The sequence below is a fragment of the Penicillium canariense genome, assembly GCF_028826845.1.
Source record: "Penicillium canariense strain IBT 26290 chromosome Unknown utg000001l_segment0_segment0, whole genome shotgun sequence".
In the NCBI taxonomy this organism is placed as follows: Eukaryota; Fungi; Ascomycota; class Eurotiomycetes; order Eurotiales; family Aspergillaceae; genus Penicillium; species Penicillium canariense.
Genome location: NW_026622728.1, coordinates 8,142,301 through 8,169,858, shown reverse-complemented (window position 1 = coordinate 8,169,858; position 27,558 = coordinate 8,142,301). Strand labels below are relative to the sequence as shown.

At 52.7% G+C, this 27,558-nt stretch overlaps 10 protein-coding genes across 10 annotated transcripts; 7 read left to right on the top strand and 3 right to left on the bottom strand.

Annotated features, from left to right (window-relative positions):
* Positions 1-130: 130 nt before the first annotated feature.
* On the top strand, positions 131-3,076 carry N7482_002819 (uncharacterized protein; the record flags this gene model as incomplete). Its single annotated transcript, XM_056684944.1, has 6 exons — positions 131-159; positions 240-326; positions 422-548; positions 617-791; positions 864-2,011; positions 2,066-3,076. The coding sequence occupies 6 exons, from the start codon at positions 131-133 to the stop codon at positions 3,074-3,076; spliced, it is 2,577 nt and encodes an 858-aa protein (XP_056548550.1).
* A 1,220-nt stretch (positions 3,077-4,296) lies between these two features.
* On the bottom strand, positions 4,297-5,711 carry N7482_002818 (adenosine kinase; the record flags this gene model as incomplete). The annotated part of the gene is made up of 7 exons (XM_056684943.1): positions 4,297-4,333; positions 4,392-4,505; positions 4,565-4,902; positions 4,969-5,310; positions 5,374-5,524; positions 5,583-5,598; positions 5,660-5,711. The coding sequence occupies 7 exons, from the start codon at positions 5,709-5,711 to the stop codon at positions 4,297-4,299; spliced, it is 1,050 nt and encodes a 349-aa protein (XP_056548549.1).
* Positions 5,712-5,934: 223 nt separating this feature from the next.
* On the top strand, positions 5,935-6,655 carry N7482_002817 (DUF1770 domain-containing protein; the record flags this gene model as incomplete). Its single annotated transcript, XM_056684942.1, has 3 exons — positions 5,935-6,243; positions 6,349-6,543; positions 6,608-6,655. The coding sequence occupies 3 exons, from the start codon at positions 5,935-5,937 to the stop codon at positions 6,653-6,655; spliced, it is 552 nt and encodes a 183-aa protein (XP_056548548.1).
* Positions 6,656-7,071: 416 nt separating this feature from the next.
* Positions 7,072-9,267, bottom strand: N7482_002816 (uncharacterized protein; the record flags this gene model as incomplete). Its single annotated transcript, XM_056684941.1, has 5 exons — positions 7,072-8,058; positions 8,117-8,485; positions 8,552-8,681; positions 8,711-8,967; positions 9,079-9,267. 5 exons carry the CDS (start codon positions 9,265-9,267, stop codon positions 7,072-7,074), a joined length of 1,932 nt encoding a protein of 643 aa, XP_056548547.1.
* Positions 9,268-10,349: 1,082 nt separating this feature from the next.
* N7482_002815 (60S ribosomal protein uL2) lies at positions 10,350-11,323 on the top strand (the record flags this gene model as incomplete). Its single annotated transcript, XM_056684940.1, has 3 exons — positions 10,350-10,398; positions 10,543-11,120; positions 11,186-11,323. The coding sequence occupies 3 exons, from the start codon at positions 10,350-10,352 to the stop codon at positions 11,321-11,323; spliced, it is 765 nt and encodes a 254-aa protein (XP_056548546.1).
* A 1,225-nt stretch (positions 11,324-12,548) lies between these two features.
* On the top strand, positions 12,549-13,376 carry mpt (putative DNA repair and transcription factor Ada; the record flags this gene model as incomplete). Its single annotated transcript, XM_056684939.1, has 1 exon — positions 12,549-13,376. One exon carries the CDS (start codon positions 12,549-12,551, stop codon positions 13,374-13,376), a length of 828 nt encoding a protein of 275 aa, XP_056548545.1.
* A 1,258-nt stretch (positions 13,377-14,634) lies between these two features.
* N7482_002813 (uncharacterized protein) lies at positions 14,635-16,097 on the top strand (the record flags this gene model as incomplete). The annotated part of the gene is made up of 4 exons (XM_056684938.1): positions 14,635-14,761; positions 14,829-14,996; positions 15,055-15,170; positions 15,231-16,097. 4 exons carry the CDS (start codon positions 14,635-14,637, stop codon positions 16,095-16,097), a joined length of 1,278 nt encoding a protein of 425 aa, XP_056548544.1.
* Positions 16,098-17,169: 1,072 nt separating this feature from the next.
* N7482_002812 (putative RSC complex subunit (Sth1)) lies at positions 17,170-21,666 on the top strand (the record flags this gene model as incomplete). Its single annotated transcript, XM_056684937.1, has 4 exons — positions 17,170-17,262; positions 17,372-17,582; positions 17,645-21,366; positions 21,436-21,666. The coding sequence occupies 4 exons, from the start codon at positions 17,170-17,172 to the stop codon at positions 21,664-21,666; spliced, it is 4,257 nt and encodes a 1,418-aa protein (XP_056548543.1).
* Positions 21,667-22,448: 782 nt separating this feature from the next.
* On the top strand, positions 22,449-23,354 carry N7482_002811 (uncharacterized protein; the record flags this gene model as incomplete). The annotated part of the gene is made up of 3 exons (XM_056684936.1): positions 22,449-22,488; positions 22,544-22,950; positions 23,013-23,354. The coding sequence occupies 3 exons, from the start codon at positions 22,449-22,451 to the stop codon at positions 23,352-23,354; spliced, it is 789 nt and encodes a 262-aa protein (XP_056548542.1).
* Positions 23,355-25,820: 2,466 nt separating this feature from the next.
* Positions 25,821-27,420, bottom strand: N7482_002810 (sterol esterase; the record flags this gene model as incomplete). The annotated part of the gene is made up of 3 exons (XM_056684935.1): positions 25,821-27,187; positions 27,243-27,322; positions 27,386-27,420. The coding sequence occupies 3 exons, from the start codon at positions 27,418-27,420 to the stop codon at positions 25,821-25,823; spliced, it is 1,482 nt and encodes a 493-aa protein (XP_056548541.1).
* Positions 27,421-27,558: the final 138 nt, after the last annotated feature.

The window sequence follows — 27,558 nt, the reverse complement described above, 5'->3', positions numbered from 1 at the left end:
TTCGCCCCCGGGAATCCCGATCTCATGGCTTGTTCACCGCTGCCTTCGCCCGCAGACGTCCATCCAGCCATAGCCATCTGACGGGCGAGGTCTACAGTGGGGTGGTCAACCTACACTCCCCGATCCGAGCATGGCGTCCTCGTTCCAGGATGCGTGGCAGTCAGTCTCCGTCTCCTCTCTTCCTGCTCTCAACCAAAGCCAGCAAGTACCGAATGGAAAACTGACCTCAAGGCGTGCAGGACTGCGCTCGACGTCGAACGGGAGCTATTGCGGTGCCTTGCTGCGAAAGAGCCGACCTTCGCTGAGATCTCACAACTTCTGTCGGAGTATGTTCCCGCTCCATTTCCTACATGACTGTTTAAGTAGCCGCTGCGCGCGCTCGGGGCTGTCTGATCTAACGACGACCTCGGAATTTTTGCAGGTTTCGCACCGCGTGCCAGAATGCTATCCTCTTTGACTTCGATACCGCCCGTGAAACCGATGTGGAGGGTCGCCTGTGGGACACGCACCTGAAACTTAATACGCGGTTTCGTAAATTGCTCTCTCGCGTGGGTGGATCTCCTACTGATGGTATTGATTCAGCTGTATAGTGGACTAATACGTGCGGGTTTAATAGTACCGGGAGGAGAACACAAAGAAAAGACCAGTCGAGAAACGAAAGCTCGAGAAGCATTACTTGGATTTCATCAAATCGAGCCAGCGGTTCTATCGGGGATACATTCAGCATTTGTCATCCCATTTTGGAGACATTGTGGAATTGGAGAAAGTTGCGCGCAAGTTCAACTTTGAGAGTATGCTGCGCCCCATACCTCTTGGAAATGGCCAATAGAGGACCAACGTTGACTTTATTTTGTCTCTTTCAGTTTTGTCAGCCAATCCTCCATCCACGGTCACACCTGATTTGCGCTTCCGCATCCTCCAGTCTTGCCATGCAACCCTGATCCGACTGGGCGACCTATCCCGATACCGGGAAACCGAACTCGCCAACAACAAACGCAACTGGGGCCCGGCCATTGGGTACTATGATTTGGCCTCGGTTATCTACCCTGCGTCGGGTGCATCGCACAACCAGCTAGCAGTAATTGCGCTTGCTGATGGCAACCACTTTCGAGCCACTTATCACCTCTACAGGGCATTGTCCGCCCACAGCCCGCATCCTTCTGCAAAGGGCAACCTGGAGATTGAATTCAAAAAGGTGATGAATGCCTGGGCCAAGCGGGAATTGATCCGCCCAGAGGATCAAGGTGTTCCGGGCAAAGCGCTGGCACCGTGGTTTGTCTATCTTCATGCGCAATGTTATAAGGGCAACGATTTCCCCGAGCATGATGAGCTAGAGAGTGAGGTGATGAGCCAACTCGCAGTTGACATAAGAGAGCGCTCGCATGAAGGAACGCTCCAGAAGTTTTGTCTGGTCAACATTGCTGCGGAAGACTTTGCCCGAGCTCGGTCGACTGAGGAGTCGGTCTCCAATGCACGCACCTTTTTCCAGCGCATCAACGTGAAAACTTTCTTCACATTATTGCAAATCCTTCTAGTTGAGCTTGAGCGGTTCGCGGGTGAAGATTCGAGCAACAGCAGCAAAGACACCAAGAACGGCCCAGACAAGGTGACTGTAGTTGCTCGACGGATCCTGCCCGCTTTGCGGCATTACAGCTCCTGGCTCCTGACTACCAGTGACTTCCTTACTGCACAGAAGGAAGAGCAGGACTCGTCTCTTTCAATACAGATCCAGGAGTTCTGGAAGATCTACGCAGGGACTCTGACTCTCTTGGCATCTACTTTTGATGTCGTGCATCTTCCCGAAATTGATTATCTTCTGGAAGAGGATGAAGAAAGCCTGGGCTTTGCGCCGTTAGATCAGGCCGCCACTGTTCGCCGATATGTCGGTATGGGCGAACATCTCAAGCCCCGCATGAATGATCCAGGCGTCGAAAGGAGCCATCCAAATATAGAGATGCTCTACCGGATCCGCGAGTTTGTCATCGATGGTCTGGACTTGGTTGTGAGAAATGTTAGTTCAATGTTGAGAATGAGTGGATGATTCAAATTGCTTATTATGTTTTAGAAAATCCCCGTTGCTCTTGTGGATGATGAGGACAAGAAAACATTCATCTACCAGGAGGATGGTTTGCCCTCTCAATTCTTTTCGAGTCCGCATGGTCGTCAGGATATTCTCACAACCCCGGTTGTTGAACGGGAGGATATCGCACCAGTCATTGAAGATTCGACCTCTGTTACCGAAGCTCGCAGCATGTACGGTGACTCGCAGTCCGCATCCGCATCTATGTCGGCCAACATGCATCGTATCGTCGAGGATGTCGAACGCCTGGTCGAGTCCGACACGTACGAGAATGCGCCCAGTGTTCCCGATCAGTTCGCCTTCCTGCATGATTCCGGGGAGATGCCCACACCCTCCGCACGAATCGCGGCCAACCCCAATGCCTTTTCCTTCAACGAGAAGAGTGCACAGCCGCTGAAACCTCCGATGGCGCCCCCTGGCCTTGGTCCACCCGTCGTCAACGCAGCAGAGGCTCTCCGTGCATCGGTGTCTCAATCCTACACACCACTTCCCGCGCTCCCCAGTATTGCCAGCATCTGGAACACTTCATCTTTCGCACCCTTGCGAGACGGCGTCTCTCCACGCACACCACCCGGTCTCGGCCAGCCCTCTTCCATGAATCTAATGGCTGCGATGAACCCAAGGAACCCCAGCGCTACAGGGTCTCCATCCCAGGAGCAGCTCGCCAATGATAAGATCCGGAACAATGTGATGGTCCAGTCCCAGCTCTCCAGCCCCCTCGATATGTCCGGCTTCCCCCCGTCATCATGGATTCCCCCGACCAACGCACATCCCATGAACAACTGGGGTCCGGATCCGCGCAGAATGTCCTACAACGTTCCCAGTCAGCCAATGTCAAGCGGTTTCCCAAACCAGGAGTGGGCTAACGAAGCTTTCATTGCCAGCAGTCTGGCTTCCGGCGCCGATGCCTACAACTCAGGGTTTAATGGCCATCGTAAGCCAGCGACTCAGCTTGGTGCTATTGGCCAGACACCACCTTGTGGCCAGGGCGGTTGATTTGGGCTGCGTGCGATTCATCTACCAACTGTATGAAAGCATTTGTGCATGCATATACACACCTGCCGACTACGCGAGACCATCTACATGACGCGCACCCATATGCTTCGTTACCTTGGTACTGGCATAGCGTGCTCTGTTTCCAATGGAAGACGTTCAACAGCATGGAAAGAGGTATATGTTGTCTAGTTGTCCTGCATCCGGGTCAACCCCGGGTATGCAGAGTTCAGCCCTTCCCTGGTCTGGCCTGATCCCCAGCTGCTTCGAATATCTCATACCAGCAGTATGACACATCCAAACTGGGCACCATGACATGGCCCTCAAACACCCGGTTTCCCTGTGACAGTTGTAAGTTCTCTCTGTCTGAGGATTCTCACTGGGCGTTCAACACGCAACACAGCGGAAAGCCAAGATTCAATAAAAGGCAACATATGGCTTTCGCCATTATCTTTGAGGAGGATACGTTAGCAGCGTCATTGAGTTATCTTTTTTGTCGTTTCGCGCGAAATGAAGCACGCATGATTAAACCCCCTTTTTCTCGCTAAGCCTGTTCTTATCTTTGGAGTGGAGGAAGGTGCCGTGATGGATGCAGTGGTCTTTACCTAGCGGTGGACGCGGTGGACCTGGGAGTCTTCGTTGGTTGCTGGTTGGGTACTTGCCATCGCCAGTGTTATTTCCACAGTGTTGCCAAAGGCAATGACTAGCAATTCCGCTGTACCTCTCCGCCCGTCTATACACATCTAAACAGAATTTTCGAGGTATTGTAGCTGTAGGCGAAATTCAAGATTTATTGATTTATTCATTACATCGTTGTTGAGAACGGGGCTTTTTATTTGAGCGCGTAATTCCCAGGGTTTGTCTGTCCCTTGCCTCTTCCTTCCTGTCACACATGGCGCCGTGCTGTGTCCAGGCGTTGAGTAGCCGGTCATAACAGGAACAGTGATGTTGATAGAGAAGAAACAGTGGATGGAAGTCAGATCATTTCAAAAGGCACAAGCGCCTTTCGTTCAATTGCTCGACGTTAAGTCGAGGTAGGTGGTAAGTAAAAACAAATCAAGAAATAGGAAGAAAGAGAATATTGGGTATAGAGGGTTGAATCATCCAAGGTTGTGTAGTGCATTGTCAATCAATGGGATTGATGCGGGAGATCTTCCGTCCGAAGATCTCTGTGTTGAAGGGTTTCATTTCTATTTTCTTATGTTTGCAAGAAGATCGAGCGCTTAAGAGCGGGAGTAGGTCTGCTTGGGGGAGGGGAAGCTGCAGAACTGAATGTTAGTCTTGGAAGAGGCTTTCATCCAGAAAAGAGGCGACTTACGAAGGTCCCAGCTCCTGGATGCTCTTGCTGGCGAGCCACTGGCCCATGTCGATGCTGTCCTCGAGAGACTTGCCCGAGACGACACCGGCGCAGAAGCCACCAGCGAATGCATCACTATATGAACACAAAGATTAGTTGCCGGTCGTTCGGAGTGGCAGTCGACTGGAACTTACCCGGCACCATTGGTGTCGTTGATAGCGTCCTTGGAGATCTCGTGGACATTGAATTCCTTAATTTCGACCGTGCCGTCGGCGGAGGCAATGCCGACAACGGTGGGCAGAGTGCCCTGGGTGACGATAGCGACTCTGGGGCGCTGGGTGTTCTTCTTGGGCAGGAGGGCGAGCTTCTTGGCGATCTCAACGATGTCCTCGGTGTTCCACTCGTGGCTGGCAGCGTAGGCACGAGCCTCATCCTCGTTACAGAAAGTGTAGTCAGTGTAGGGCAGGACACTGTCCAGTTGCTCCTTGAAGAACTGGGGAATGAAGGGAGCAGAGAGCGAGAGCATGAAGATCTACAGGTTGCAACTATGTTAGAAAATAATCTTTACTACGTATCAATAGGCATGATAGTTGCTTACCTTGTTCTTCGCGGCAGCCTCCTCACCGAGAGCCTGGATGGCGGGGACGCAGACGGTCAGGTGGTAGCCACCGACGTAGTAGAACTGGGCCTTCTCGACAAGGGACCAGACGTGGGGCTGCTTCAGGTGCTCGAGTTTGTACTCGTTGGCAGCAGCGAGGTGGGTGCACATGCTGCGGTTGTGGCCAGTGATGACAACACCGCACTTGCCGGTGGGCTGGGCCTCATCGACCCGGTACTCGGTATGGACACCAGCCTCCTCGCAGGTCTTCTTGAGGATGTCACCGTACTTGTCCTTGCCAACGCAGCCGATGTAGACGACCGAGTTGTCGGGGAGCATGTACTTTAAGAATGGTCAGAATCTGGCTTCCATAAATAATGGGCAATGTCCCGCGAGATCACATACCTGAGCACCACGAGCAGTGTTCTGAGCAGCACCACCGGGGATCAGCTTAGCATCCCGGGCGAGGAGGTCCTCGTAGATACCCATGTGCTGCTCCTCAGCGAGAATGGCATCGTTGTCCTTCAGACCATACTTCTCGAGGAGGGCGGCATCTCTTGAGACAAATGTCAGCAGATTGGATCTTGGAATTCGATTAGCAAGTCGATTCGTACCCACGAGCCTGGATGTCTACTCAGCAAGTCAGCAATCTACAGTATGCCATCTCCTCTAGGAGCGGGGGTGTACCAACCGAGGAGAGGGTTCTCCAAGCACAGCAGAGGGTAACCTTGAGGGGCGGCCATTTTGACGGATTTTCACTGAGGGGAGGTGGAATTGAGGTGAAATTGAGGGGGTAGGGGTAGAAAAGTAGAGAGAAGGTGGGAGGATGGAGGGGTCCGGCAGAAAAGAAGCCGGGCGGAAGGTCCGCAAGGTGCACGTCGGGCCAACTCCACACGGCGGAGCACAGTCACTGGCTTTCTCTAGACAAAACACCCTGCAACACGTCAACTCACCGCTCCATCCACAATGGCGGACCACATCCTGGAGGTCGCTGAGACCATCCAGTCTGCCTCTATTGTCTCGAACCCGTCTGCTGCCCACGACATCAACCCGGCCACCGCAGCCTCAGAAAAGCAACCTGTCGTCGCAGCCCCGGCTTCCGATGCTGGCAGCCTCTCGTCGGACATTGTCGACCCAAGCCGGGTCATTCGACCCATCCGTCGGCGCCACACGCTTCCCCCTCTGCCCGATCTGCGCTTTGAACAGAGCTATCTGGCTAGTTTGAAGGATGCCGACACCTGGGGACGGGTGACGTGGATTACCGTTAGGGACCAGGTATGGGGATCTCCATGAGATGATTCGTGTGAAAAGATAGCCGATTTTCAAATTGAAAAAAATTGTGAGAATCATGAAGTTAACAAACAACGCCTCCCGCTGCAGGTCCTCCTCCCTCTGATTCAAGGCACAGTTTGGACACTCGCGCTCGCCGGGTGGCGGTTCTGGAACCGCAGTGCCTCGCTCAGTGGACATACCCTCGGAAGCAGGATCCGCAGGTGGTGGTATGAGGTCAACAACTGGAAGCTGCCGCCTCTTGGTTGGACCAAGGATTCAAAGCTGGCCTCGCAGGTTGAAGATGTGAGCAAAGCAGTACATCAGTCCTGCTGATCTAATGAAACCCATGTGGCTGACGGTATTCGAGTTCTTGCAGTTCTACAAAGCCCAGTTTTCTAACGCTGGTTCTGACTGAGTCTCAATGACGCTGAAAACTAAAATGTTTCAAATGCTTTGAGAAACCACCGTTTTACTAGCATCATTGGCGTTGGATTTGGCGTTCTTGATTCTATGGATTCCTTCCTCTACTGTTCTATATCCCAATTTAAGAGTATTTTCCCCTTTTCAGCGACGAAAGTCGCGCGTATTAGTTATATTAAAATCAACTGCACATACTACGGCCTTGTTTCCCTGTAGGAAAAAGCATAACGTCATCAACGACTCAATTCAGGATCCGATTTCTGTTATGAACATTCCCAGGTTTTGTACTCGGAAGCAAAGCGAAGCGTTAAACTCCCATTCTGATCAAACTCCATATGTTCCTACATGACTAGAGTAGACAACGCTGAACCTTTATAGACCTATCTAACAAAGCAAATAATAAGCAGTCGCTCAGCTGGTCGGTGGCGCCTGCGCACGAGGCAATTCAGAGCTGGGGCGGCTTTCGGCACCGTGGTTAGACCCAGTCCACCCATTTGACGCGCCTGACTGGCCGGTTCTGGGTACTTCGGATGGAGAGGAGATGGGATGAATCGGTGCTGGAGGCACATAAGACGCATTGATCAGTGTCTGGGTAGTGGGCTCTTGGGCATTCAATACGGAAGACATGGGTCGTGCAGCCACGGTTGGTGCTGATTGAGATGGGGCGGCCATTGAAGAGGCTGCAGCAGGCTCTGGAGCAGAAGTTGGCTGTGGTTTTGATAAAATGGGAGCAGGTTTTTCTGCAGGCACACCAGCTTGGCCGGCATCTTCCATCAGAGCATCTTGCGCAGGTGGAGGAGGAGGCTCATCGGGATCTTCGGGACCACCAGGCGCACCCCCTTTGCTGTAGCGAAGCTGGACGACGAGGCTCCTGGGCTCTCCGTTGAGGATTGATTCGTCGCCGCTCGCATCCTCTCCTTCGTCGTCGCCCTCAAACTCGTTTTCGTCGTCGTCGCCACCGTTCCAGTTGTTCCCACTGTCGTTTCCAGTCGAATGAGCTTCCGACTCATCATCTAAGTCGTCAAACCCATATCCAGAGTATCCATTGGGATGAGTAGAGGTCCGACTCCTCTGCGGTCTTCCCTCGTCTTCTTCCTCGTCCCCAGAGTCTTCGCGCTGGCCACTGAGCAGTGCTTCGCCGTACATGCCGCCGGCACGGGATCGAATTTGCCGGCCACTTGCTGTAAATCGAGGGCGCGAAGATTCCGCTGGTGCAACACCGGACGAGGTACGAGCCGAACGTCTGGCAGGTTGATCATCCGAAAAAATGTCCTCGTCGTCATCGTAGGCGTAATTCAATTTCTTGCCACGAGTGCGCCCCTCATACAAAGAGAATCCAGGCTCGGGTCGAGAGAATGCAGCCTTGCGCGCAAGACGGTAGTCGCGACGTCTGCGTTTCTGGTGATATTGTCAATAACCGCTCCTTCTTGAAGTCCTGTCTAGTCTATTAACCTACCTCTTCTGAAGCCTCAAACCGGGGAATCGCATTTCTGATCCGTTCGCTCAGCTTCTTCGAGTTGGTACCTTTCTCCTCCTGCAATCTATCGGCGATAGCCTGCATCTCTGGGATACTGCCAGCAACACTCCACCAAGAAATGTGTTTGAGTGATGGGTTGCTCTCGCGGTATAAGCGAAAGTGAGTATCATCTTGTCCTTCGATAAGCCAATAGCGCCTTTTCAAACTGTCGCGGCCCCAGGGCTGAACGGATAGAGGCTGGTTGAGGTCGTCATCGTGGCGCGACTGCTTGTATGACTCTTTTAGCTTCGCCTGGATCGCATCGGATGACGAGAGGGACCATAGGGCCAAAGAGCGAAGGAGTTCCAGCTATAATGAAAAAGAAAAGGATCAGAATGTTTTCACGAGTATTCACATGGTTGTTAGAAAGCGTACGCGTTCTTCGGGCGACATGGTCGCAAAGCTGCGGCCTCCGTGAAGGGGGTTCTTGCCCTCCCACGCCTTGGGCCACTGCGACTGATGGATCTGAATCGCCTCCTCTAGTGGTCGTGTATAGTGATTCCGTCTGTAGATGTGGAGTACTCATTAGCGCACCGTTCTGCAATCAATTGGGTGGTAGAAGCCCGGAGCGCGCGCCTGCCAGAACTCCGCGCGGGATCGGGCATCGGGTGGCGACCATACTCAACATCTTTCTTGCGATTCAAAACGAGACCCAGCAATGCGCATAGCAGGCGCTCAATATATTCCCCAGGAACCGAGTCCTCCACTCCAGTCTCAATGTCTTGCGGACCGAAGTGTGGCAGTCCACGGGGGAAAGCTTCGTGAAAACGCGCGCGGAACATGACGATGAACTATTGATTGCGACAACTCAGCAAACACGTACTCGGATAGACTTCGCGCGTCATCGAAGTGGCCATACACTCAAGTATTGATAGAAGCCACTTGATATGAGAATCACTTACCGCGATGCTAGGGTTGTCTGCTAGAACGTATTCATGCGGTGGTGATGGCTCCCGCTTCGGCGGCGGCGTCTCGGACTCCTTCTGAAAGTATTTGGCGATACCGACAGGCTCATCAATTGCCATGGCCGCTTCATCATCAGTAGGCGGGGCTGATGAGAGCGAGGAGAGTTCTGAGTCTGAGGGTGCCATGTTAGTTGTGGTGGGGAGGTGATGCGAAGACAAGGTTAAGAGTCCGCGCAGGAAGCGTCACGTCGGCACTGGCACCTGCGCCCGCAGGGCAATTATCCAAGGGAGATTTCTTTACGCGACAGAGCCCGTTCAACATGCGCGATTTGATTTCAACGCTTCTAGCCATTCTACCAAGGTCAGTATATCACCATGTATGGTCTATAACTTGCTCAATTTGGAAGGCTAAGAAACTAGAAGTGATTATAGATGGGCGCCGGGGGTAAGTCCTTTGAACATGGATCTCTAGTCAGAGGGCAGCAGGATTGAATCAAGCTGCGATTCCGGCTGGGGGTCATCGCAATGCCTTGCCTGCACGGCTAGTATCATGTGCTGCAGTCACCGAGTCCGTCATAGGTGACATGTCACCTTATATTTTTATGTTCTTTTTATTCGATCGCAACTTTTGACATCACAAGGTGAGATGGAGGGATATAGAAGAGTGCATTTTAGACAGGAGTGTTGGCAAGGCGGGTTTTGGCAAATATTTCCAAATTCTTCTCAGCTTGGGAGATGCATCCAAGGGTAACTAACCAGTTCTCTGCAGCTCGCAGACAACAGCACGGTCGGCCTGCGCTTGTCGGTGTCAGGGCTATCACATGTGTCACGTGGAGGGCTAAGTAACCCAGGGGAGTTAGCGTGGTCTTCGTAAGGGCTACATTGTATGCCCTCAAGCAACGGGATAAATGAGGCATAATCGATCCGTTGGCTGTCGACTGTATCTTCGGCTAAAGTATATCATTTTTACCTAAATTAGTCTCAATATTATCACGAAAATTTCCATGACCTGGTGCTAACTGCGTTATTGTTCTCCTGGTTGCTTAGCTAAGCAGCAGTTGCGCTAGCGCTGATTCGGTTAGGTTAGCGACCGCACCCTAAAGCCCACACAGTCCCATCCCCGACGATTTCTCATCTCCTCAACGACAAGCCCATCTTCAATTCGAGGTACGACCTTTCCCTTCCCACACGACTCTGTCTTCGCTGGCACTCGACTGTCTTCCTGTCCTTCGCGAATACTTACACAGGTTTTTCTTTAGACAGTCGCCATGGGTCGTGTGATCCGCAACCAGAGGAAGGGCCGTGGCTCCATTTTCAGTGAGTGCGATCGCAATAAAAATCCATCCTGGCACGATTCTTTTCTTCGGCGCTACGCACGAACGCAACGAGGAAATTAAAGACCTGGGAAGCAATGGCAAAGTGGAATTGGAGTGCTGATAATTTTTTTTCTTTCCTTCATAGCGGCCAACACCCGTCTCAACAAGGCCCCTGCTCAGTTCCGTACCCTTGACTACGCTGAGCGTCATGGCTACACCCGCGGTGTCGTGAAGGAGATCATCCACGATGCCGGCCGTGGTGCTCCCCTCGCCAAGGTCCAGTTCCGTCACCCCTACAAGTTCAAGATGGTTACCGAGACCTTCATCGCCAACGAGGGCATGTACACCGGCCAGTTCATCTACGCCGGTAAGAACGCTACCCTGAGCGTCGGCAACGTTCTTCCCCTCGCCTCCATGCCCGAGGGTACCGTCGTCACCAACGTCGAGGAGAAGGCTGGTGACCGTGGTGCTCTTGGCCGTACCTCTGGCAACTACGTGACCGTCATCGGTCACAACCCCGAGGATGGCAAGACCCGTGTCAAGCTCCCCTCCGGTGCCAAGAAGGTCATCAAGAACACTGCCCGCGGTATGGTTGGTATCGTCGCCGGTGGTGGCCGTACCGACAAGCCCCTGCTCAAGGCTTCTCGTGCCAAGCACAAGTTCGCTGTCAAGCGTAACTCTTGGCCCAAGACTCGTGGTGTTGCCATGAACCCCGTCGATCACGTAAGTTTTAGCTGCTTCACCCCGCTCCCTGACGACACACCTTCTAATCAGTCTGCGTTCTATAGCCTCACGGTGGTGGTAACCACCAGCATATCGGTAAGGCCTCGACCATCTCCCGCTACGCCGCCCAGGGTCAGAAGGCCGGTCTTATTGCCGCCCGCAGAACCGGTCTGCTCCGCGGTACCCAGAAGACCAAGGATTAAGCGTGATATTACGTGGAGTTTTTCTGGTGACGGGTTGAAAATGGACTTGTGCTATGAGACAAATGTACTTAGGCGACTGCGGATAGGCGTCCCATGCGCCCTTAGCGAATTAAGGTTGGCCACCATCCTTTTCCTGGTCGAGCAAAATCAAAGGGGTGATGGAATGGGGCCCGAGGCTGGCCTCAGTCAAGGCAGAACGGAGAATTCAAAAAAGGCCCTTGGGGCTCTTGAAATGATACACCTTTCAAATCTTCAATCGTTCTGGTGCCATCCACCCTGTAGAGCTAGTTCTGACCAACCTTAGGTTCCAGTTGAACGTTGGGATTCCAGGCCTCCCTGGCCGCAGCTAACATTGGTACATCTGAATTTCTCACAAAGGCCCTCCTCTATTTGCCTGATCTTTGGTAGGTTTTTGACGCTAGCTGCGCATTCGGTAGATGTAGGTATCCCGTACACACTGCCTAGTCCTTGGAAGGCTCCACAGCAACATCTCGAGCGCATTTTGATAACGGTCTCAGAGCCCACCTTTTGCCAGTCCAATAGTGATTTCACCGATAAGGCCTAAAGAGTCTTCATGTCAGCAAGTGAGGGTAATTTCTACACCAGCAGCATGAGGAGGTATTCCGAATAGACAGCGTACACGAAAACCCACGCCATCCCAATTTCTTAAGACGATCTTGGGGGGCGATAGACATGGCAACGGCTACGTGATGTCCAAAAAACCTTCCTTCTTGTGGTAAGGTTGCAATGGATATGTTTGGCCTCGTCTGCTACATGGATGCTACTTTTCTATTCCACCTATTTTCATTTCTAGAGGATGGATGGAACTTGAATTAGGTATCTTGAATTTGAATGGGGGTTGTGATGAGATATATCTTGGCTCGCCTCTTCGCCAGCAGATCTTAGAAACTTTATTTTGATACCGACAGGAATCTTAAGAGCTCCAGCTCGACTGGAACAATCGAAGTCGTCGATCAAACCTAATTATTAACACCTTGACACAAAAAAAAAAAAGACCGAAAGAGTATTGCTTGCCGGCAGAACGACCAGATTGCGTTGATCTCAAAGTGACCAATCAGCAGTGTGTCCCAGCCACGGCACCAACTCCCCCCATGGACTCGAAGCAGCCTTGAGTACCCGGTATTCATACTGCATCGCAAGATCCAAACCATGCAACCTACTCCCTGAGGCCGACTGACAGGAGTCAAAATCTAAATCCCCAGCAATGATGATGACTTCTGAAAACACACCGCAGAAGATCCCACGGCTTAGCCGATCCACCGATGCCCTCACCTCCTCCCAGCGGTGGCAAGCTGTCACAAAGCGCGACCCCTCCATCAACAGTTTCGTTTACGCAGTGCTGACGACCAAAATCTACTGCCGCCCTTCATGTGCCGCCCGCTTGGCGCGCCGCGCCAACGTTCAGTTCTACGATACCCCCTCGCAAGCCGAGGAGGCCGGATTTCGGCCCTGTAAGCGCTGCCGGCCACAATCGGGAGGGACGGCGCTTGCAAACAATCCACAAACTGCGGTTGTCGAGAAGGCATGCGAGGCCATTCGCGACGAGCTAGCGGCAGGGCTGAAACCAAGGCTCCAAGACCTAGCGGCTCACGCTGGCCTGACGCCGAGCCATTTTCATCGTGTGTTCAAGAAGCGCATGGGCGTGACGCCCGGTCAGTATGCGAGCAGTCTTGTCCAAAGGAATGAGCGCGCCTCGCCGGAATCTCTAACGCCAGACACGTTGTCTGAGCTTGAGACACCGCGATTTGACTTCCTGGACGAGCGTGGGCAGGGCGTTCTGAATTTGGATGCGGGTGAAAGCCTGTTGGATGTCTTGTGCCCGGCAGCCGGTCTGTTGGCGGATGAAGGAGATCCCCCTGTCAGCGTGGACAATGCCTGGAATGACTTCGATGCCTTTCTGGTCGCTGAACACGGGCAAATATCCGGGCCTTTGGAGGATCCGCCGGTCTCCATTGACCCCCGGATCATCTCGGGATCACCTCGGCACTTGGAAAGAGATCGCGGGGCATATTTTCATCCTGTTCATCGCTAACTCTAGCCAATCATTTCCTACGATCACATTGAGTATACGAAGCATTGACCTTGTTCAATAATGATGACATGTTTTAAATGTTTTGTGACCAAATGCCCGATGGAGAAAAGAGACCATCAAAGCCCTCCCCCTCTCCGTAAAAGGTCAAGCTATCCCTAAGACGCGACCGCAGAGTGTGCGGATTGCCGCAAGGTCATTGGTCGAGTTCGGGGTGGCTCTGCATCGCCACCACCAAGTCCGGCAAAGGGGAGGACTGAAACACCGCCGAAACCTTTTTGGCCAAGGTCCCGGCTGCTCCGTGCACCGAGGTACGTAAACCGTGACAAAGTTGAATCGAGGACTATGTAGCTACGCAGCCCGTGGCGCGATTGTCTCAGAACTGTCTGGGAGGATCATGGCCAGGATTGCAGGCTGGACCATTGACTGGACCCTGTCTGTTCCTTGTTGGCGGCGAGTCAGGATAATCTGTATCATCGGGGAGGTCTGGCAGAGATAATTATAGCAGCCAGGAAGATCCGGTCCCTGGTTCCTGGCGCTCCAATTGGAAGCGCGCCTCCCCACCGTCGGCCCACCAACGCGTGTCACAGCTTTAGCCGCCGTCAAGACCCGGCCACTGACCATTTGAAACTTCCCTTGTCTGGCAGGGGGAGGAAGGAGCGGGAAAAGTCAAGACACTGTGCGTTTGAGGGGTCGGATGTATTGATAGGTGGCTTTTCGTCCAGTCAATGGGGGTTGTTCAGGCCTTCGGGCCTTTCTGTTCAGTGATTTGGATGGATAACAATCGTTTTCCTCGTAGCGCATTCCCCACCGATCGACATCCACATCGTCTCTGCATGCAGTGAAGCGCATTTGGGGGAATTCCAGAAACTTTTGGTGGCGCACCGAATCAACGGGGCACGAAATTGGCTTGACATAGCGTGCCCAGGGATGCTTTACTTTATTGAGCTTGTTCTCCCTTGGCCCGCGTTCCTTCCCAACCCCTCCCTTTTCCCCTTATCCACCACCGTTTACGTACGCCGTACATCCTCCCCTGCCGCTGCCGGGACTGCCTCTCTGGAACTCTTGTCGTCGAGCTGCGAGTTTCTTGACCAGATCACCTTGCCATCGCTATACCAGATCATCAACCCTCGGATCTACCCCGCCTATTACTGTGCTGCGCGCAGTTGTTAATCGTGTTGACCGTGTTGACCGTGTCGACCGTGTCGACCGCCTCAATATCTACATTCTCGTCTCAACCCCATAACGAACAATATCCACCATGCATATGAACAAGAGGATCGGCCGTCTCAAGCAATGGGCTGGAGAGCGGATGGGCGGAGAAGTGAAGACATGCCAGTCAGATGATTTCAAGGCAATGGAGACGGAGATGGGCGTGCGACATGAAGGTAAGCTGCCGTGGTTCACCCCGTTCACCCCGAGACTAAATCTCAATGCTCATGTGCCCATTTCTAGGCGTCGACCGCATCCATAAGTCTATGACCGCATACGTCAAAGCCATCTCCAAGCGCAGCGAGGGCGATGATAAGGAAAAGACCCTCCCAATAGCCCATTTGGGAGGCAGCATGGTCAGCCATGGAGAGGATTTTGACGCCAACTCCGAGTACGGGCAGTGCCTAACTAGTAAATACTCACGCGACGCGACAACTCTGTTGATGGATAGCTGACCACTCCCGACTAGTGTTTGGACGAACCGAAGAGCGCATTGCGCGCATCCAAGAGGCTTATATTGCGCAGGCGACTTCGAGCTGGCTTGAATCCCTGGAGAGATCCCTGACCCAGATGAAAGACTATCAGGTAAGACAGGCTTGGTTTAAGCCCGCTGGCACGGGGGCCATAGGCTAATGACCTTCATAGCACGCCCGCAAGAAGCTTGACAGTCGACGGCTGGGATATGATACTTCACTCTCCAAGATGGAGAAGGCGAAGAGGGAGGACTTCCGCGTGGAAGAAGAGCTACGCAGCCAGAAAGTCAAGTATGAAGAAGCCAATGACGACGTGCTCCGTCGCATGCAGGACATCAAAGATACCGAAATGGACAACGTAATGGATCTGGGAACCTTCTTGGAAGCTCAGCTGGAATACCACGAACGCTGCCGTGAGGCGCTTTTGCAACTCCGGAATGAATGGCCTGGCGGGTCCGGCCAGGGACTAGCTCCGCCGCGTCGTCCGGCGCGAGCCCGGTCCAACACTGCTCACTCGTACCAGGAGCGGTATGAGCCTGTTAAGGAGGAGTTGACGATCGTCACGGAGAGCCGGCCTCCTATTCGATCAGGAAGAACCATCTCGACGCACATGACTGAATCTCCCGCAAGAGATGCCTACCCGGCTAGCAATAGCTTCTCCCGGCCAGGTCTCAGCCGTACATCTACCTTTGAAGGCCCAAATCAGCTGCGTCAAGAACATTCACCAGTTGCGACTCAATGGATTCAGCGGACTACCAGCGACAATTTGGTCAACCGCCGAAACAGCGTGCTTGGTGGGAGACTTCCCGTTGATCCCTACGCAGACTCTGAGGCTAGTTCCTATGGCCGTTCTAGCCCCGACCGTATCTATGGTGGGCGATCGAGCTCTCCCGCTACCTCTCATGGGAGCGTGGCTTCTCGTCAACCTAGCTCCACTGCCTTGAACAAGAAGGCTCCTCCACCTCCTCCCCCATCTCGCGCGAAGAAGCCTCCACCTCCCCCACCCAAGCGCTCACTGGTCGCAGCAGCGGACGCGTGAGAGAGCGGATTGCAGATCGGTGCTGCGTCCTTCGGTTTTGAGCAGGGGTGGTTGGGAGTTTTTGGGACGATCCACTACGGCGATGGCTTGCATTTATCCTTATCTTTATGTCATTCATCCCTTAAATGTGATCTGGGATGGATAATTCTCTTCTTTTGGCAATATGATTTGTTGTGCATTAAGTTCCCCAGTCATGGATGGTGGGCTTTTAAGCATTAGGTGATACCCGGATTCGGGCTTTTTATTTTCATTCACTACGCGGGAGGAGAAGAATGGATACTTTAGTTAGCAAATGTGCAGGTAGATTGGACCCGGCTTGCCTTCGTGGAGAGCAACGATTGGAACTGTACTCTGCTATTTTGCGTGCCTAGAAGTAGATAGAGTAGGCAAGTCCAGTGGTTGCCTTGCTGCCTGAGTAACACGGCAGTGAAACGGCAGCCTGGGCACGGTACCAGAACTGCGCCGTTCCGCGCGGCCTTCAGCACACAGCGCTGAGTCAGCTCCTCGTTCCCCCGTGACCACCCGTGACCAGCACACGAAATCTCCTCGCCGCCCTCCCTGTTGTTAGTCGCCTACTCAGCGAGCACCAGCTTTCCCCGAGCGAGTCGCGCAACTCGGTCCCCTCCATCTCCATTTCCATCCATCCACTCCTGCCACGCGCCCTCCCCAGCGCGACGTCGCATTTTGCGCTCCCCTTCCCGGCTGTCGCGCTGCCACCATTTTACTTCGCTTTCTTTGACTCCCCTTTCGTTACTGGGAGTACCCGCCCCCCATAATCCCCATTCATCGATCGCATCCCCCGAGCTCTGACCACGGGCCCAAACATCTCCCTGCTCATCGCCAAGAGCCTCGACAAACCCTTTCGCCTGCCCTGTTCCATCCTCGGACCCCCCTGTCGCGCTTCTTCCCTCGATCGCGCTTCCCAATCCCCCCTTCGCTTTCCGGGCGCGACCTGGCGTGGTAACAAAGTGGAGCCCGTGACATTCAGTCTATATCCGCTTCCTTCGTCGTCGCATTGAACACACATCGCGCCCCTGGGCCACTTATGAATTGAGGAGACACGCGCATCGCCATGGCTTCCTTGCAGTCGGCGCCCAACGTTGCGCCTGGCAATTACGCCCTGCCGGCGAACTTAACTCATCAGCACGTCCAGGAAGTTCTGCAGGTGTGTATCTGACCGTCTCTCCGATGCCCCATCCACCCCTCAATGGTTTTGCCTTCCTGTTGTCGCTTGCATATACCTAGATTGGATGTTCCATCTGACGTCGCCGCAGAAATTCAAGCAGATGCAGGAGCAAGGCGTCAGCCAGAGTGACCCTGAGTATATCAAGGCCCACCAACTCCTCGCCACTATCCAGCGCCAGCAATTGATGAAGCAGAAGCAGCGCCAGCAGCAGGCCCAACAACAAGCCCAGCAGCAGGCCCATCCTGTGAATCTGAACCTGAATGGCGCTGTCCCTGACGCTGCCATCAACGGGGCACACGGTAAGTCTCTTGATAATCTTGTCAATTACTGACACACTGATTCTAACAATCTTTCGACTTAGCTCGGAATACTTCAACCTCTTCTGCGGCTGGGGCTACCCCCGACACACAGTCTGGTGCTCAGTTTCAAAACGCGACCCGGAAGGCTCCAACGGTCGGCAGTGGAAGCTTTTCGCCAGAGCAGCTGGCCACTCTTCGGAATCAAATAATGGCATTCAAAACTCTTTCCAAGAACCAGCCTATCCCAACGGCTCTTCACCAGCAGCTTTTCCTGTCCAAGAAAGCACAGACACCCACCATCACAGAAAAGGTCACATCGGCAGAGAAAGCCATTGACATTGCTGACAAAAGCACGGCGGGACCGACCGCAGATGCCCATGATGGTGTCCTTTCTGACAAGGAATGGTACAGCAGCTTCCAGATTCCTGAAGATGTGCTTCACAAGGTCATCAATTATGGGCGGCATAAACACCGCATCGATCGGCCACGCATTCCGGCTTTCGAGGCCGGTGGTATTGACTGGCGCCAGGTTCGGGAGAACCGTGAAGCTGTCGTCTACAATCGCATGTCCGCTCGCATGAAGGAGCTTGAACATCTTTCGGCCAACATTGGTGTTTGGGACACCAGCAAGAGCGATGCACCCACCGGCGACGACTCCTTGAAGCTCAAGGCTTTGATTGAGCTTAAGTCACTGGCTCTCCGGTCGAAGCAGCAGGCTCTTCGCGAGAAGATTCGTCGGACAGGCTTCGACGCTAGCGAGACAAACCAGACGAATCGTGCCAGTCATCGTCGCATGAAGCGGCCGTCCTTACGCGAGGCACGAATCACTGAGAAGCTCGAGAAGCAACAGCGTGATGCTCGCGAGACACGGGAGAAGAAGAAGCAGTATGATCAGCTCCAAGCAATCCTCAATCACGGCGCCGAACTTGTCAATGCCTCCGTCCAGAGCCGCTCTCGTTCGACGAAGCTTGGTCGCATGATGCTCCAGCATCACCAGCATATGGAGCGCGAGGAGCAGAAGCGTGTGGAGCGCACTGCTAAACAGCGTCTGCAGGCCCTGAAGGCCAACGATGAGGAGACCTACTTGAAGCTCTTGGGACAGGCCAAGGATTCGCGTATTTCGCACTTGCTCAAACAGACTGATAAATTCTTGCAAGAGCTTGCCTCTTCCGTTAGACAGCAACAGCGGAACCAAGCAGAGCGTTACGGCGACCACGAAGACTATGAAGATGAGGACGAAGAGATCGCGGACAGCGATAACGAAGATGACGGATCTTCTGGAAAGAAGAAAGTCGACTACTATGCTGTGGCCCATCGTATCCAAGAGACGGTCACAGAGCAACCGGGAATTCTGGTTGGTGGTACCCTGAAGGAATACCAATTGAAGGGTCTGCAGTGGATGATCTCGCTATATAACAACAACTTGAACGGTATTTTGGCAGACGAGATGGGCCTCGGAAAGACCATCCAGACCATCAGTTTGATCACTCACATCATCGAAAAGAAGAGGAACAACGGACCGTTCCTGGTCATTGTGCCTCTTAGTACGCTGACTAACTGGAACTTGGAGTTTGAGAAATGGGCGCCGTCGGTCAACAAGGTTGTTTACAAGGGTCCCCCCAATGCTCGCAAGCAGCAGCAACAGCAAATTCGCTGGGGCTCTTTCCAGGTGCTCCTGACAACTTACGAGTACATCATCAAGGATCGACCCATTCTCAGCAAGATTAAATGGGCCCACATGATTGTGGATGAAGGTCATCGGATGAAGAACGCGAGCTCTAAGTTGAGCAGCACCCTGTCGACATATTACCACACGCGTTATCGTTTGATTTTGACTGGTACTCCGCTGCAGAACAACCTGCCTGAGTTGTGGGCGCTCCTCAACTTTGTCCTGCCGAACATTTTCAAATCCGTCAAGTCGTTCGATGAGTGGTTCAACACGCCATTCGCCAACACTGGTGGTCAGGATCGCATGGATCTGAGCGAAGAAGAGCAGTTGCTCGTTATTCGTCGTCTGCATAAGGTTCTTCGACCATTCCTGCTTCGTCGTCTGAAGAAGGATGTCGAGAAGGATCTGCCCGACAAGCAAGAACGGGTCGTGAAATGCCGCTTTTCTGCCTTGCAGACCCGACTGTACAAGCAGCTGGTCACACATAACAAGATGGCCGTCAGCGATGGCAAAGGTGGCAAGACTAATGTGCGCGGTCTCAGCAACATGCTTATGCAGCTGCGGAAGCTTTGCAACCACCCTTTCGTTTTTGAGCCCGTTGAGGACCAAATGAACCCTAGCCGCATGACAAACGATCTTCTTTGGCGAACGTGCGGAAAGTTCGAGTTGCTTGATCGAGTTTTGCCCAAGTTCCGGGCCACGGGCCATCGAGTTTTGATGTTCTTCCAAATGACCCAGATTATGAACATCATGGAAGATTTCCTTCGCATGCGTGGCCTCAAGTATCTCCGCCTGGATGGTTCCACGAAGTCGGATGACCGCTCCGAGCTTCTGAAGCTTTTCAATGACCCTGGTTCCGATTACTTCTGCTTCTTGCTTTCCACCCGCGCTGGTGGCTTGGGTCTCAACTTGCAGACCGCCGATACCGTCATTATCTACGATTCGGATTGGAATCCTCACCAGGATTTGCAAGCCCAGGATCGTGCCCATCGTATTGGCCAGAAGAACGAGGTTCGCATCTTGCGACTCATTAGTTCCAACTCCGTTGAGGAGAAGATCTTGGAACGTGCGCAGTTCAAGCTTGATATGGACGGCAAGGTTATTCAGGCTGGAAAGTTCGACAACAAGTCCACCAACGAGGAGCGAGACAAATTCCTCCGCAACCTTCTGGAGTCTACGGAAGATACCGAACAGCTCGGTGACCAGGAGGAGATGGAAGACGACGATCTCAATGAAATTATGGCTCGTTCCGAAGACGAGCTTCGCCTATTCCAACAGATGGACAAGGATCGCGAGGCGACTGAGGAATATGGTCCTGGCCGTCGTTATCCTCGGTTGATGTGTGATGCAGAGCTTCCCGATATTTACGTGCAAGAAGACGCTCCGATTAGCGAGGAACCTGTGACTGAGGTTTACGGCCGTGGTGCTCGTGAGCGGAAGGTCAAGCGATATGATGATGATATCCCTCTGGAGGAGTGGACCAAGCTCGTGGCTGAATGCGAGGAAACCGGTGCTTCAATCGATGATGTGGTTGAGCAGTACTTGCAAGAACGGGAAGATCGCAAGGTCAGAAAAGAGAAGAGGAAGCTGAAGGCACAAGGTGTTGTCGAATCTTCGCCCGAACCTATTGTGGAAAATGACGAGACACCTCCACGGAAGCGCCGTCGTGCCCCTCCTCCCCCCAAGCGGAAGGCTGAGGAAGTTGCAGAGGAGACCCCACAGCCCAAGCGCAAGCGAGGTCGCCAGCCTAAGATCCCGGACACCCTCAGCAGCTCGGACCGGTCCATCTTGAACAATATCCTGACCAGTGTGATCCAGTCTTTGAAAGATATGACCGAAGAGGTCGAGCTTGACGACTCTGATGGCGAGGAAGGCGGGACGGTGCTCCGTTCGATCATTGAGCCGTTCATGAAGCCTCCTCCACGATCACAGTACCCTGATTATTACAAAATCATTCAGAATCCCATTGCAGTGGATATGATCGAGAGGAAAATCAAGCGCGACGATTATCAGGGCTTGAAGGAATTCCGGGAGGACATTCACCTCCTTTGCCAAAATGCTCGGACATTCAATGAGGATGGAAGCATGCTGTTCCAAGATGCCAATGACATCGAGGTATGTTTTCTCTCTCCTTAGCCCACTTCTTTCTTTTCTTTTTGGAAACATTAACTAACATGCGAATAGGCTAAATGCTTGAGCGAACTGAAGAAGCTGACCGATGCTCACCCCCAGTTTGCGAACTTCGATAGTTCGGACTCCGTTGGTGACGGACTGTCAACAGGCCTCGCCTCTGGTACCGCTACTCCTCAAACTACCGGCACTCCTGGACAGCCGAAGCTGAAGCTTACGTTCAACAATCCCAATGCTGAAAGCGCCAACAGCACGGCGAACGGGGAGGATGCTGACGAAGACTGAGGTTACAAGGCCGCCACACCTTTTTCATCCTGAATTTTGATTTATTTTGACGCCCCACATGTCTGTGTTTCTGCGATTCTGCTACCTGTAACCTGAAAGTTTGAGTTTACTTCCGCTGCGGTCCTGTGAGGTGCTGCGGGAAGGGCGTTCCACTGTGATTTCCTTTGGGGTTGGTTAGGGGCTTCGGGCACGGATGCTCGACGATGGGCGCTGTGTCTTGCTTTTCTTTTTGATGAGCGATCTATTTCCGGGGGTTCTGTCTTTCTGGCCGTGGGGATGATCGCTAGATGAGGGCCGAAGGCAAACCCTAGTATCATTTTTTAAATATGTACGTTTTGAAGTTAAGGACCGCATTCGAACCGGCCCAATTAGCATATTCATTTCTTCACATTGATGCTAAGCTGATACGCCTCCACGTCTTCGTAAAGCGGAGCACGCTTATGAACCCCATTGAACTGCATATCCAGCAAACGATAGCTCGACCAGCCAGAAGGCAGCCTCAGCCCCCCCAAACAGCGGTATCTAACTACTACCTGCGTTGTGACGAATGTAGGGTCGGCATTATCTACGCTATACGTCGCAACCCTCGAAAGGGAGGGGTTCCCATGGAGCGGGGCGTTCATGCAGCCGAGAGCGACTTGAATGACAGGCAAAAGAGAGCGAGCTGCAGGCCCCTCTCACCGATAGTTTTGTTCGTACAGCGAGGGGTAGGAACCTCGCAGCCATAAGAACGGTGCCGTCCCTGCAATCCCCCTCCATGTGCACACACATCCACCACAGACATGGCCGAGAACAAAGAACTGACGGGCAAAGTTGCGCTTGGTAGGGTCTCTATCCAATCAAACCAGATTCATAGCTGATCAATATAATCTCCTAGTGACTGGAGGCAGCCGCGGGATCGGCGCCGCGATCGCTCTGAAGTTTGCCCAGCGGGGAGCAGACGTGGCCATCAACTATATCTCCTCAGCGACTGCAGCGGAATCTGTGGCGGAGGCGATTCGCGCCCACGGAGTCCGCGCCATGACCGTGAAGGCCGATATCTCCAACGAGACCGACGTCGGTGCGATGTTCCAGGACGTCGTGCGTGAATTCGGCCGCCTCGACATTGCAGTGAGCAACTCGGGGATTGAGCATTTTGGTAGACTGGACGAAGACACTGGAGCCGATATCGACCGTATTTTTGCGGTCAATGTCAAGGGCCAGTACTTTGTGGCGCAGCAGGCGTACAAATACATGGAGGACTACGGACGGGTCATGCTGACTTCGTCCATCTCCGCGGTGAAGGTGAGTACATCGTACCCGGCGAAGTCCCTCTCTGTCATCTCATTCATTGGCGATTTATCCAGGGTGTCCCTCGACACGCCGTGTATGCGGCGTCCAAGGCTGCCATTCTGGGAATGGCCAAGTGTCTCGCCGTAGACTTTGGGCCGCGCAACATTACTGTCAATGTCCTTGCAGCAGGAGGCGTCAAGACGGATATGTACGATCATAATGCGACCGAGTATATCCCCGGCGGGGAGAACATGACCGCTCAGCAGATCGAAGAACTGCTTTCTAAATGGTCGCCATTGGGTCGTGTCGGACTCCCAGAAGATGTTGCGGGCGTGGCTGCTCTGATTGCCAGCCGAGACTCGCAGTGGTTGACTGGCCAGACGTTCCATGTGTCTGGCGGCGCGTATATGACCTGAGGAGATGGCCCAGGCGGATGTAGTTGAGATATCATCTATAGAGAGATTCATGCAGCTGAATACGGTAACCGAAGGCGTACCCCCGTGCCTAAAGTGTGAAGGCTGTACTGAAGCCTATAAATCATACATGGATGCCACCCTGCATCACCATAAACTAACTCTGTTATTACGTAGAAACCAAGCAACCATAAGAAGCCTCGTAGGCATGCAACTAGAACCCAGCCCGGCGAACTGTTATACCACCCAGACACCCTCAGTTCTGCGAATTGTCGGCTGAGCGACTCCCAATGAATAAAGCATCTCTGTGTTTATCATCTACTTGTCCATTGCGGAGGCATCTGAACTATCAGCGAGTAGTGGGCCATTCCACTTGGGCACAATTCCCTCCAGCCAACCATAGTGTCCCAATCTACTCCTAGGTCGCCGCTCATATTGAATCATATAGAAATTATCTCGTCTTTTGTCACCTTGCAGAGAAAATCGACGAGCGAGGCTAGGATACTATTGGGTTCGGCGCATTTTAGGGAAGATTGGGTTGAAGACAAATCGAATTAGACCAAAGGAGGTACTTCGACCTCACTAGTGCGCAAAGTATAGCATCTCGGACCGGTTCCTACCAGTTCAATGCGACCAGATTCGTTCACGCAGTCGAGCCCAGCGCGACGGTTGCGATTTTGTAACAGGCTCATACTTCAAGACAGGCTCCATAACAATACCAGGGTTCACTAAAAAAGCCTCCATCATTCTCAGCAAGCAAGCCGGGTTTTGACTCTCGAGTCTGCTACGGAGCCGTTCTTCAACCGCGTCTTTCTCTGCCTTTGAAAGCTCAACCCCGCGGTATGTGAAACAACAGAGGCACTCCTCTGTACAGTGCCCAATGCCCTTCTTCCCTTCTGACTCCAGATGGTGCTGGCCACAGCATCCACACTCCCGACTACAACAGCCCCCATGATCTCGGCAGTCTTGAATGAGCTCTTTTCGCATGTACCACGTTGGACTTTGTCTCAACGAGTCGTACATTTGTTTCAAAGGCAGCTCGGGCAACATTGACTCGGCTTCATAGCGTGCATGCTCCTTCGTTCTGCATTGCTTTTGAAGCATTTCTAATTCGTCTTCCAAAAGGGACAGCTGACTCCTGTCGACCTCGAAGCTTGCTACTTTCTGGAGAGCGTGGGTTCTTTTCTTTAGCGTTTCCACTCGTTGGACAGTTGCTCGGAGAGCATGCTCAGCGGCGATAATGTCCACAAATAAGTCGCGATGGTAGACTTGCCCACCATATTGAATACCGTAGTACGGCCTCTTGTACCTGGGGTTGTGGTATTCCGGCGGGTCTGCATATTCTTTCACTGGCTCGAATTGTTTGTCAGAGCTCAACGACATGTTCTTGGCGGACATCCTCGGATGGATGTCAGCATGCCCTGGAGCACTTTGCCTGATGCCACAGAAGGGGAATGATGTGATGAGATGGTTAAGTTCGAGGTGATGAAAACGCAAGAAAAAGAGTTCGGGGAGGTTCATGACCGAGGAATGATGCTTATATGTGCTCCTCAGCAGGCCGCCACCGAAAGTTGACTAACCATGGCAGCAAGCTAAGCACCAAATCTAGATCAGATATATCACTAACTATACGTGGTAGGTCAGTTGTGGAGGGCGGCCCCTGAATTATTTATACCTCTTACTTTAATCTTACTTATTAGTCGATTCTCATAGATAATCAATAGTCTTGACTATTAGTTTTCTTTGTAAAGTGAGAGGTAAGGGTCTTAGATTCAGCATTATCATACATGTAAACTAAGTCTACTATCATCAAACGACTAGGCTATAAAAATTGAGCCATGGAACCATCTAGGAACCATCTAGAGGAGCGATGGTGTCACAGGAGCATCCAATCAAAACCCGTTACTTCGACCTTTGATCTCTCCGTCCAAGGAGAGTCGGAATGCTGTCGCTGAATAGGTAGCCTTATTGGAGCCTCACCCACACCGTAGCCTGTCTTCCAATCCTTCGATCTCAATTGCTGGTTGCAGACCAGATACACTGGATGTGACCTTGAAAAGTTTATTCATTGTTGGTGACTTGGCTAAGTTGGTCGCAGTTGCCTATCCCATGGGCTAGGGCTTCTTTCCGCTTCGGAGTGGTGACGATAGCAGCCCTACTCGCGACGTCTCAGGCAGCATACGCATAAGACACAGCATTGCGGACAGCCCCTGCAAGTGACTGATTATCCACCGCCTGATGTGAAAGTATCTCATGAAGAATGTGGTATGCTAGGCTTGGTGGGAGGATGTATGAAATTGCTCTTTCAACTGAAATGCATTCGTGTATTTGCAATTCTATGCTTTGGACCAGGGATGATTAGAGAATAAGTAAGCGCATCTAATGTACAGGGGGGTATTTGGAACGAGGTCGATGATGAACATAAAGTGAGGAACGCAGCAGAACAAAGTCAATCAACAAAATCCCAGTCTACGAGGTTCCAGCAAAAGCCGGGTCCTTGTAGCGGATTCGCAATGCCGAAGTATTGGAGGCATGTCCATCGACAAGGACGTGGCCTTCATGGCGGGTATCAAAGGGAGTCACTTCCAAGGGAACCACGGCACTTCGACCGTGGGTTTCAAGTGCAGCGAAGACATGACCAAACACCTGGCGGTCGACATCTGAAGCCCACAAGAAGTCGAGGTGCTCATAATTGGGAATTGCCTTCGCGACGGTGTCGCGCGGCAGGCCTTGAAGCATGACTTTAATATCGACGAGGCTGTCACTGCCACCATACAAGAGCACGATGGGGGTCTTGATGTTGCGGGTCGGGTATTTGACCGGCTTGTAGAAACGCTCGCTTGCGACGACACTGAAGGGGGCATGGATTTCGTCGTCAAAGAACTGGAAGCTTTTATTGCGGATGATCTGAAACCAATGCACGACGGACTTCGTGCTGGTAAACGAGTAGAGGTGCATATAGGCGGCCAGCTTCTGTGTGCGTGTGATGTTGCGACATTTCCAGTTGAAAAGGGCGGAGAGGGCCATGTCAATGATGCGCACATAGATTGGCGGGTACAGGATTGTTTGCCACATGGTGGTCGATGAGAGGATGCTGCGCCGGCCGAACAAGAGGAACAAGAAATCGGGCGATGCCTTCATGAGGGAGTCGACAATGCGGTTGCGTAGCCCAGACGGAGCCATCGCCGGAGCAAGTGCCACAAAGACATCAATCTTCTGGTTCAACAGAGGATGAATCGAGAGAGTAGCAAATGCTTGGGCTGTACCTTGCGAGAACCCGATATATGAGAGTGACGGTTGGCCGGTCACTTCGAGAATGTACTGAATGCTGTTGGGGATATCATGGAACGCAAATTGATCAATCGAGAAGTCCCAGAACTCATTGGAGCCTGGCGAGAACTTCACGGATTTCTTCGCATATTTGTTACCCCGATTGTTACCCAGCCACACATCGTAGCCCTTCTCAACCAATTGGAATGGCAGACACCGCTGCTCGTCTGTCAGGGCAACCCACACCTCACTGGACATGAGAAGGCCATGGTGGAGGTAGACTACTTTTTTGCAGATTCCACCAACGCCCTGGTTGACTCGCCTACCCTCTTCACCTTTCCGGTATGCCAATCGGTGCAGTCCCAGGAGGTACCCATCTCCAGTTTGGACAATGTGCTCCTCCGCTTCATACCCGAAGAGGGAGCACATCTCAGTAAAGTCGGAAGCTTCTGCTACAGAAGCTGCAAAAATCTCCTCCTTAGTCCGCTTATCGCGTACCTCGGTGGAGATAAACCTGTTGAACAGCGACTTGGATTGGCCATAGCAGAAACGAATAATTGGCGTTGCTGGATGCAGGTCAGCAACTCCTCCTCTGCATGACATTACGAGCACTCCACTCACGAAGACAGAAAGTAATCAGATGAATAATCGTCTCGAGCAGAACAAGCACCAGGGACGCGAAAAGCGCCAGGTACTCGAACCTGAAAGTCACGTCAGTTCGCCACGAGGTGGCAGGTACCAGATGTTAGAGTAGAAAGCCATACCAGAACAGCCTCCCAATTAGGGGCACACGCGCCATAATGTGAAGCGACACACTTGACGGCTTTGTGTAGAGAAGAGAAAGCAGCAAGCGGACTTACTCCTGCGACGTCATGTCCATGTGAAAGCGGTGCTTACCTCATCCGGGGTCATCCAATCAGCGCGGCGTCGAATGATC